The sequence below is a fragment of the Ascaphus truei genome, chromosome 13 (assembly GCF_040206685.1).
Source record: "Ascaphus truei isolate aAscTru1 chromosome 13, aAscTru1.hap1, whole genome shotgun sequence".
Taxonomy (NCBI): Eukaryota; Metazoa; Chordata; class Amphibia; order Anura; family Ascaphidae; genus Ascaphus; species Ascaphus truei.
In genome coordinates this window covers 11,067,617-11,078,381 of record NC_134495.1, presented here as the reverse complement: position 1 = coordinate 11,078,381, position 10,765 = coordinate 11,067,617, and the positions used below count along the sequence as shown (strand labels likewise).

Genomic DNA, 10,765 nt, shown 5'->3' with positions numbered 1-10,765 from the left:
GTGGTAATGTGGGCGGGGTTGTGGCAGTGTGGGCGGTGTTATGTTACTGTAGGCGGGGTTGTGGCAGTGTGGGCGGGGTTGTGGCAGTGTGGGCGGGGTTGTGGCAGTGTGGGCGGGGTTATGTTACTGTAGGCGGGGTTGTGGTAGTATGGGCGGGGTTGTGGTAGTGTAGGCGGGGTTGTGGCAGTATGGGCGGGGTTATGGCAGTGTGGGCGGGGTCAGTGCGGTATAAAAGCCGCCCTCTCCCTGCGCTCCCGCATTCCTTCTCACCATGTCTGACCTCGCGCTCTTCCTGGACCTCCTGTCCCAGCCCTGCCGCTCCGTGTACATCTTCGCAAAGGTCAATCAGATCCCGTTCCAGCACCGGGAGGTTCTGCTCTCCAAAGGTGAGACCGGGGCTCCCCCCTTATAGTGTGACCGGGGCTCTCCCCCTGTGCTATCTGCCCCCCTGGGGGTCTCAGTGAGGGAGCAAGGAGTTTCCCATTATTGGGGTGGAGGTAATAGGGGTGTTTTGCGGAGTTCTTTAAGTTACAGTCATTCTCCCTCAGACTGACACATGGAGGGTAACTCCCCGGGGGTGCTGTGTGCTGGTGGGGGTGCTGTGCTGGGAGGGGGTGCTGTGCTGGGGGGGGCAGGCTCTGTGCTTGGAGGGGGTGCTGGGGGGGGGGAGGCTGTGTGCTGGGAGTGGGTGCTGTGCTGGGGGGGAGGAGGCTGTGTGCTGGGGGGGGTACTGTGTTGGGAGGGGGTACTGTGCTGGGCTTGCTGTATGTTCTGCCTCCTGCTGCTGACCTGGGACAGGTCCTGTGAGACTTTCCATCCCCAGACTTCAGGGAACCTTTAAATATGGCCCCGCAGTCACAGCTAAGGCGTGTGGCCCCTTCATGTCCCAATATATGGCTGCACCTCCCCCTCCCTCCCTCCCCCTTCAGGACATGTTGCTAAATGATTAACCCTTGTGGCCCCTGTCCGTGACAGCATGTCATATCTTCACCTGTCCCACTGTGGAGTGTCTTCTGTGCTGAATGTCATCTAATGGGATATAATAATAATATATACTCTGCATAATCCCCATCAGTAGAATATTTAATGAGCTGCCGGATTAACATTCACTCCCCAGAATAAATAACATTGCACCCCTTTTCCTCCTGTGCTGCGCTAGAAAGCATGGAAATATTTTGGGGGTGTGACCGTTACAAGACTTTATTCATTCAGCCTAAGGAGGGGAGCCTGTAACATATTTAATATGGATGTTACCTTCAAGAGACTCGGATCTGTCTAGTGATCTGTTCCCTAATGAATCCAACTCCTTCACACCAGCTCATCCCTGTGGCTTTACTTTCTACTCGTGATGTGCCTAGCCTTTGAAGTGGGAAGTCGGAGGTTCAGTCTGGCTCAAATTGTATTTATCTGAGGCACATGTCCTCCACTCCTTGTTACAACTTGTGAGCTGTATTGGGGCATATTCTGTTGGGTCCCCCAGGTTTGTAGTGTGTACTATACAGATGTACGACCAGAGACTGCCGCTTTAAAAGCACCCTCCCACCTATCTGATTTCCAGCCTGTTCCATGAACTGGACTTAATGTCTGTGAGGTCATTGTTGGGGAGGATGGATGGCTCCTCACCCCTGTCTCTTTGCTGAGTTTTTCTCTCCGCAGGGGAACACCTCGGAAGATTTTGCGAAGGTGAATCCTCTACGCTAGGTGCCGGCGCTGAAAGATGGAGACTTTACCCTGGCTGAGAGGTGAAGAAGGGAGTTATCCCCAAGGGAGGGCATTACTAAGTGTTCTAGGTCCATCTACTGTTTCAGGGGTTGGTTGAGGTTGACTGCTCCTAATACATCTTTGGTTTCTCCCCCAGCATCGCGATTCTTCTTTATCTAGCACGTAAATATAACACCCCAGATCACTGGTACCCATCCGACCTACAGAAATGTGCCCGTGTGGATGAATACCTCTCCTGGCAGCACAGCAACACCCGGCCCCATTGCTCCAAGGTCTTCTGGGTCAAGGTGAGGATTTGATAAATTAATTGTAAGCACGTGGGACACGTGACTCCAGCCAGGGGGCCCTTCGGCCGACTGACCTGCACAAGATAATCGTGTGATGTTCAGGAGTCACAAGGTTAAATCTGCTGCTGCCTCGCTGTCTGTGGGTAACTGAGCAGGGGTGTCCCACACAAATTTTGTAGGGGTAACATGGAGAATAAAACAAGGTGAAATGGGACAAAGTGAGAATAACAACCTGAGCATCCCACACACGTTAAGGCAGCTGCCCATGTGTACTAATGCAGCACAGCAGTGACGGTGTAAAGGAGGGGCCATGCCTTGCGTCACCATTTTCCAGCACCACAAATGGAATGTAAGCTCTTAAGACCAGGGATCGTATAGAACATTCTCCAGTGGGAGAACTAATCTCTCACTCACTACTTTTGTGCCCTGGGGTAGCATTAGGTGTCAAATGGGTATCGCCCACTCCAAAGGCAGTTCTTTGATGTGCCGGGTTATATGTAATGCCCTGGTCTCTCCTCTTACAGTTCATGACCCTGGGCCATGAAGCTTCCCCAGAAAGACTGCAGCCGATCCTGGCCGAGTTTAACAGCACTCTGACCCAGCTGGAGGAGAAGTTCCTGCAGGACAAACCCTTCCTGGCTGGGGACGAGATCTCTCTGGCAGACCTGGTGGCCATCGTGGAGCTTATGCAGGTGACCCGGCAGGAGGATAGACTTGTCTCTTTATAAAGGATCTGTACATGTCATGCCAAAGCCACCTCTGGGGACGTCTCCATGCTGTTTGGTGTTAATTTACATAGACCGCTCTAAAGGTGCCTTAATGTTGAGAAATGCACATCCATCAAATCACATTTGCACACACGCACTGTTGGGGGCAGCTGGGTAATATCTGGGTTACTTACTCTTTCTTCCTTTGCAGCCTTTGGCATGCGGAGTGAAGTTCTATGAGGGCAGACCGAACCTGGAAGCAGTGGGTGGAGGAGGCGCTGGGCGCGGAACAGATTCAGGAGGCCCATGAGGCCATACTCACTGCCAAGGAGAGGCAGGCTGAGATAAAGGAGCGTATGACAGCCAGACTGCTCATGTTATAGTGAGGGCTCCCCCTGAGCAGGGACATCGCACCCCTAATAATAACCCCCTGATCTGCAACCAGGAGAAATCCAGCATTCCCCAACTCCCAATGTTGGCATCAGCTGCAACTATTTATCCCTGTCCTGCAGCTGAAGGCTCCTGTAATATGCATTCTGACGCTGCGTCTGCTTGTGTGATCTGCAGCACATGGGGGAGCAGCTTCTATCCCAAGCATCTGATCCCCCCCCCCCCCTCAGATTCTGCTGTACTGGGTCTCCCTAGAATAAAAATACATTTATAAATCTGTTGGTGGAAAAAGTGCAAAGACTTTAAAAGCAATGTCCTATTCCCTGGCACTTTTAACAAAGGTCGGGTGATGTATTGTGTAATGTCATTTCATGTATATTTTTGCTATGCTTGTGATTCTGAATGTAAGGAATTAAATACATAATAATCATTCTTGGAGTGAGTCTCTGATTTTTCCTATGCACAAATACTTCAGTGGTATATCAGGGGTTGCCCCTCGTTCTCTCTTTCCATGGAGACCAGAAGAGCCTGTGATACATGGTATTAAAGGTCTAACATGCCATAGCTTGGTTTTTTTGGTATGGCATGTAGACATCCTGACGTTTAGTTCCCCAAGTGGACCCTCCGGTACCAAAATGTTGAAATGTGTACATGTTGTACTAAATAATCACTTCTTGTTTAGTGCTGTGCTGGTATTTTGACATTCATTAACTTTACTTCTCCAGTAGTTCTTTAAAAAAAAAAAGTAGTTGTGGCGGACGGGGCTTCCCAGAGGAGGGGGAATGTCCCTCGGCACCGTAAGTAGCCTCTGGCGTCCACGCCTCCCCCCCAGCTCCGGTCTGCTCACGGAAAGGTGGGGGAGGAGCATGCGGCGGCAAGGCCAACCAAGGAGGCACTCTGGACTCTCTGTCCCCACTGCCGTGCTCAGTCTCCCCCTGTTCCGCTCAGCCTACGGAGAGAAGGGGGAAAAGCGCATGGGGGGGGGGGGGGGGAGGAATGGAGCGGACCACCCAAGTTGGCCCCTGGGATTTCCTCTTCACCCTGCCCCAGCTGATGTCCGCCCTGCTCTCCTGCCACCCTCCTACTCCAGGAGCGGGAGGCAGGGGACGGCCATTGCGACACCCAGCACATAGAGGGAAATAATGCCATGTGGGGATGTCTTTGTCCTCAGGGGGTACCGCTCCACCCCCTGCCTCCCCCAGGCCCACAATACATAGCCCCCCAACAATAACCACACAAAAATTAACCTTGTGGTTGGAAGGCCTCTGGTAGCATGCCAGTCCCGCACGCGGAAGGAGGGCCCAGTGCGAGCGCGGTGCAGCAGCTGCGGAGAGCTGGGGCCCGGCACCAATCAGAGGCCCAGCAGCCGGACGTAGAAGTGAGACTTCCAGCGCCGGCTAACCAGCCCCCCTGCAGCCACAGGTCCACGGACCGCTCCCCTGGCTCTCCAGAAGTCGGCGTCCCTGCTCTCCTTACTGTACCAGTGTATGCAGGACCGGCGCAAGGGTTTCATGCGCCCTAGGTGAAAATTAAAATTTGCGCCCCCCCCCCCAAAAAAAAATTAAGTTGCGTAGCTATCGGGTCTGCGACCACAGCACAACGCAAAATAAGAATAATAGGGCGCCAAATTACCGGCCCAAAAAAAAAAGAAAAATTATTTTAAAAAATAAGAGGAATAAATTATTATTATTATTATTAAGGCTCAGTATATATTTATATTCCTGGCCACTGAAGGCTGTGGGACATTTGGAGGTAAAAATCAGTGACACTGACAGAAAATCAGTGGGAGTTGACAGGTCTGCATTGTACTGCGCTGCACTGTATGTTGCTGCCATATAAATATATAATAATACCTTTTGTACAGGTATAAATGTTACTTCTCTAGAACAAACCTGGGCTCCTCCTCTGCCCAGCCGGAGGCTCAGTATATATTTATATTCCTGTATTAGGACAGCACAGAGGGTGACATACTGTGACAGTGCCCGCAGGGGACATGATGACCCCTCCAGTCCTCACTGTAATGAGGAGGGGCTGAGGGAATCGCGTTATAAAGGGGGGCAGAGGCGGTTTTATAATGGCTCACCCAGCTAGACCTGCACCGGGAGGGGCGGAGCCAGCACCATCTGGTGGGCGTGGCTATGTTTGTGTACAAAACACCTGGTCGGGATAAGGGGCGGAGCCAGGGTTAGCGTGAGTGGCGAGGCGGGGCTAGCAGGGTGAGAGGAGGCGCCTGGAATAGGGTGTGGGCGGGATTATGGTTTTGTGGGCTGGGTTATGGTATTGTGGGCGGGGTTATGGTAGTGTGGGCGGGGGTTATGTTAGTGTGGGCGGGGTTATGTTAGTGTGGCGGGGTTATGGTAGTATGGGCGGGGTCGTGGTAATGTGGGCGGGGTCGTGGTAATGTGGGCGGGGTCGTGGTAATGTGGGCGGGGTCAGTGCGGTATAAAAGCCGCCCTCTCCCTGCGCTCCCGCATTCCTTCTCACCATGTCTGACCTCGCGCTCTTCCTGGACCTCATGTCCCAGCCCTGCCGCTCCGTGTACATCTTCGCAAAGGTCAATCACATCCCGTTCCACCACCGGGAGGTTCAGCTCTCTAAAGGTGAGACCGGAGCTCTCCCCTCCCGTGGTATCTGCCCCCTGGGGGGGGGGTCTCAGTGATGGGGCAAAGAGTCCCCCGTTATTGGGTTAGAGGTAATAGGGGTGTTTGGGGGATATATTTAAGTTACAGTAACTCTCCCTCAGACTGACACATGGAGGGTAACTCCCGGGGGCGCTGGGGGGCGTTCTGTGCTGGGGTTGCTGTATGTTCTGCCTCCTGCTGCTGACCTGGGACAGGTCCTGTGAGTCTCTTTCCATCCCCAGACTTCAACCTTTTAAATATGGCCCCGCAGTCACAGCCTAAGGCGTGGGGCCCCTAAAGGTCCCAATATATGGCTGCACCTCCCCCCCTTCAGTGCATGTTAAATGATTAACCCTTGTGGCCCCTGTCCGTGACAGCATGTCCTATTTTCACCTGTCCCACTGTGGGGTGTCTTCTGTGCTGAATGTCATTTAATGGGATATAATAATAATAATATATACTCTGCATAATCCCCATAAATAGACGGATTTAACATTCATTCCCAGAATAAACATTGCATCCCTTTTCCTCCTGTGCTGTCCCTTTAATTTGTCAATTAAGAACTGCAGTAGAAAGCATGAATACTTTTTTTTCACTTTAACAAATACATTAAACATACTTGAAGGTGTCATATTTGGGTAAAGTGTCACCCAGATAAGACCCCTTTACTGTGTCGCTGGAATGGGTTCACTTTGGTCCTACCAGAGATTGCCCCTTTAAAGGCTCCCTTCCACCTGTCTGACTTTAAGCCTGTTCCTGACTCCTGGACTTAATGTCTGGGAGGTCATTGTTGGGGTGGATGCAGTGGTGGGATTCGCCAGGTTCGTGTGAACCTGTGGCTGGAATTTCTCAAGTTCGCCGAACCGGTGCGTTAGTCGGTAATAGAATCGCTTGTCTCAGAGCAGGACTGCAGGGGAGGGGCGCCACCTAGCTGTCTGACCCGGAAATTCTGGTGTCTGTAATTAGAGCACTCCTCACCTTGTGCTCTGCCTCAAGAGCTTCTTCTATGGGGCCTGCTACCGCTGCATACCACCTCCCCCTGCCGGTGTCCAGCCAGGTAGGCATGGAGGGACTGGGGAGATCTGAGGATGCTAAGGGTTATTGGAGGGGATCTGAAGATAAGGGGAAGAGCTGATTATTCACTATGAAAGGGCAGTAAGGTGAGAGAACAGGTTGCTAAAATGTCTGCATCCCACCACTGGGTGAATGGGGGTCTCTGAGTTCCTATATGGGGTCTTTATCTCTGCAGGGGAACACCTCGGGGAAGAGTTTGCAAAGGTGAATCCTCTACTCAAGGTGCCGGCGCTCAAAGATGGAGACTTTACCCTGGCTGAGAGGTGAGGGAGGGAGTTATCCCCAATGGAGGGCATTACTAAGTGTTCTTGTGCATGGGTGTTCAAAGTTTTGACCCTGTTCACCTCCTGACTCGCGCCCCCCTTCTGCTCAGCTCCGGCATAATATAACGGAGGGCTCACGTGACCTCGGTTACCATGGTGATGTGTTGCCGAAGACCAGTGAGAAGCTGCAGAGGCCTCGTACGCCGCCCCCCCCTGCATTTAATTTAAATACCTTGGCGGGTTGGAGAGCGCAGGATCTCTGTAGCTGCTGCGCCCCCCTAAAATCTCCTGCACCCCTGTTCTAGGTCCATCTACTTCTGTTTCAGGGGCGGGTTGAGGTTGACTGCTCCTAATACAGCTTTGGTTTCTCCCCTAGCATCGCAATTCTTCTTTATCTAGCACGTAAATATAACACCCCAGATCACTGGTACCCATCCGACCTACAGAAACGTGCCCGTGTGGATGAATACCTCTCCTGGCAGCACAGCAACACCCGGCCCCAGGGCTCCAAGGTCTTCTGGGTCAAGGTGAGGACTTGATAAATTAATTGTATGTGCGACTCCAGCAAAGGGGCCCTTCGACCGACTGACCTGCACAACATAATCGTGTGATAATATTCAGGAGTCTGTGGGTAACTGAGCAGGGGTGTCCCACAAGTTTGTGGGGGTAACTTTGTAAATAAAATTAGGTGACATGGGGAGGATGTGGGACAGTGAGAATAACAACCTGAGCATCCCACACACGTTAAGGCAGCTGCCCATGTGTACTAATGCAGCACAGCAGTGACGGTGTAAAGGAGGGGCCATGCCTTGCGTCACCATTTTCCAGCACCACAAATGGAATGTAAGCTCTTCAGACCAGGGATTGTATAGAACATTCTCCAGCATGTATAGGACATCCCGCAGTGGGAGAACTAATCGCTCACTCACTACTTTTGTGCCCTAGGTTGCATTAGGTTTCAAATGAAGATAGCCCACTCCAAAGGCAGTTCAGTGTTGGTGTGCTGGGTTATATGTAATGCCCTGGTCTCTCCTCTTACAGTTCATGACCCCGGCTCTCCTGGGCCACGAAGCTTCCCCAGAAAGACTGCAGCCGATCCTGGCCGAGTTTAACAGCACTCTGACCCAGCTGGAGGAGAAGTTCCTGCAGGACAAACCCTTCCTGGCTGGGGACGAGATCTCTCTGGCAGACCTGGTGGCCATCGTGGAGCTTATGCAGGTGACCCAGCAGGAGGATAGACTTGTCTCCTTATAAAGGATCTGTACATGTCATGCCAAAGCCACCTCTGGGGACGTCTCCATGCTGTTTGGTGTTAATTTACATAGACCGCTCTAAAGGTGCCTTAATGTGGAGATACATATCCATCTAATATCACATTTGCACACACTCTGTTGGGGGCAGCTGGGTAATATCCTCTCCCTTTCTGACCTGTTAAATAATCAGGGAGACTAGATGTGTGGAGGGTGCTGCACCTTTCTATAAGCCGTGCTCTGGGTTACCTGCTCTCTGTTCCTTTGCAGCCGTTGGCATGCGGAGTGAAGTTCTATGAGGACAGACCGAAGCTGGGAGCCTGGAAGCAGCGGGTGGAGGAGGCACTGGGTGCGGAGCTGTTTCAGGAGGCCCATGAGGCCATACTCTCTGCCAAGGAGAGGCAGACTGAGCCCCTGTCCCCGGAGATAAAGGAGCGTATGACAGCCAGGCTGCTCATGATATAGTGAGGGCTCCCCCTGAGCAGGGACATCGCACCCCTAATAATAACCCCCTGATCTGCAACCAGGAGAAATCCAGCGTTCCCCCATCTCCCAATGTTGGCAGCGGCTGCAACTATTTATCCCTGTCCTGCAGCTGAAGGCTCCTGTGATATGCATTCTGATGCTGCGTCTGCTTATGTGATCTGCAGCACATCGGGTGATGTTTTGTGTAATGTCATTTCATGTATATTTTTGTTATGCTTGTGGTTCTGAATGTAAGGAATAAATACATAATCATCATTCTTGGAGTGAGTCTCTAATTGTTCTGATGCACAAATACTTCAGTGGTATATCAGGGGTTCCCTCTCGTTCTCTCTATCCATGGAGACAGAAGAGCCTGTGATACAGAGTATTAAAGGTCTAACATTCTATAGCTTGGTTTTTTTTGGTATGGCATGTAGACATCCTGATGTTTAGTTTCCCCAAGTGGACCCTCTGGTACCAAAATGTTGAGATGTGTACATGTTGGACTAAATAATCACTTCTTGTTTAATGCTGTGCTGGTATTTTGACATTCATTAACTTTACCAAGCACCACCTACACAGAGCGTGTGTGTCTCCGGGAGAGCAGAGAGATGGATGACATCTTTGCGCAGTTTTGCAGAAGTTGAGTTCTGGACACTTACTCCTCACAAACTCGCTCAGTAAGTTTCCCCGTAAGGAATTGGTATCGCAATCTGGATATTTTCCCTGCAAGTTTCAGCTTATGTAACTATAGGCAGCAAGGTTTCCTACGAAGCTCTGCCCTGCTGCCTGTTCTCATTGGGGTTACTGTAGGTAACATTAGGGTTAGTGCAGGGGGGGGGGGGTTAGACAATGTGAGAGGACTTTGAAAATAACAGCTGTCTCTTATTTATTGATTTTTATGTTCTCCAGTAGCTCTTTTAAAGAAAAGAGTATTTGTGACGGACGGGGCTTCCCAGAAGAGGGGGAATGTCCCTCACGACACCGTAAGTAGCCTCCGGCGTCCACGCCTCCCTCCAGCTCCGGTCTGCTCATGGAAAGGTGGTGGAGGGGCACGCGGCAGCAAGGCCATCCAAGTAGGTATATAAAAGGAAACTTATCAAAATGTGGTGCTCTAAATTATCAGTTAATACACAGTAATACTGGTGCAGAATATATGCAAAAAAGTATATATATATATATATATATATATATAAACAGTGATACTTATACAAATCAATGGTAAGATGCAGCTGTGACCCGGTGGAGGTTGCTCGGTCAATCCTCGTGATATGGAGTATGAAGAAGTGTCCGGGAAGCGCAATATGTGAAAAGAAATACAAGTTGTGATAGTGCAATATTGTTGAAAATAAGATCTGGATGTAATATCTTGGCTCAATAGTTAATACTCACAAACGTGAGAGAGTATAAGGCACATAAAGGTATCTTTTAGGATGCTGCTCACTCGGTGGACAGAAGATGCAGAACTCAATGTTCCCCCAGATATGTGGACTCCCAAGGGCCTTAATAAAAGATACAACTGGACATAGTGCAGACCGTCTGTACAATTTATAATTGATAAGTGAAAAAGGGAGTTACACTCACATGGTATCAGTTAAAAACAAGCATTTAGATCTCTCTGGATCTCGCTGGCCAGATGGATGGTGTCTCCTCTTCCCCTCTCTCGTGGCGTGCGTTCCAGCGGTGCGTTCCACTCAACCGGAAGTGATGTCATCCGCTACGTCCACTTGCTGGGGTTTCGGCCGGCGCTGGAGAAAAACGTCACTCTACGCGTTTCACCACATAGGTTTCATCAGGAGTCTCCTGATGAAACCTATGTGGTGAAACGCGTAGTGACGTTTTTCTCCAGCGCCGGCCGAAACCCCAGCAAGTGGACGTAGCGGATGACATCACTTCCGGTTGAGTGGAACGCACCGCTGGAACGCACGCCACGAGAGAGGGGAAGAGGAGACACCATCCATCTGGCCAGCGAGATCCAGAGAGATC

At 51.0% G+C, this 10,765-nt stretch overlaps 1 protein-coding gene and 1 pseudogene across 1 annotated transcript; both read left to right on the top strand.

Annotated features, from left to right (window-relative positions):
* The first annotated feature begins 187 nt into the window (after positions 1–187).
* Positions 188–3,536, top strand: LOC142464855 (glutathione S-transferase theta-1-like; annotated as a pseudogene).
* Positions 3,537–5,577: 2,041 nt separating this feature from the next.
* LOC142464854 (glutathione S-transferase theta-1-like) lies at positions 5,578–9,055 on the top strand. Its single transcript, XM_075568480.1, has 5 exons — positions 5,578–5,706; positions 6,977–7,064; positions 7,441–7,591; positions 8,106–8,282; positions 8,585–9,055. The coding sequence occupies exons 1-5, from the start codon at positions 5,592–5,594 to the stop codon at positions 8,777–8,779; spliced, it is 726 nt and encodes a 241-aa protein (XP_075424595.1). The 5' UTR covers positions 5,578–5,591; the 3' UTR covers positions 8,780–9,055.
* The last annotated feature ends 1,710 nt before the right edge of the window (positions 9,056–10,765 follow it).

What these genes read in the sequence shown, in the direction of transcription:
- LOC142464854 (XM_075568480.1), top strand. Translation starts at nt 5,592, where the DNA reads ATGTCTGACCTCGCGCTCTTCCTGGACCTCATGTCCCAGCCCTGCCGC. An exon ending in GGAGGTTCAGCTCTCTAAAG is followed by an intron (nt 5,707 to 6,976) that starts GTGAGACCGGAG and finishes TTATCTCTGCAG; the next exon opens with GGGAACACCTCGGGGAAGAG. An exon ending in CCAAGGTCTTCTGGGTCAAG is followed by an intron (nt 7,592 to 8,105) that starts GTGAGGACTTGA and finishes CTCCTCTTACAG; the next exon opens with TTCATGACCCCGGCTCTCCT.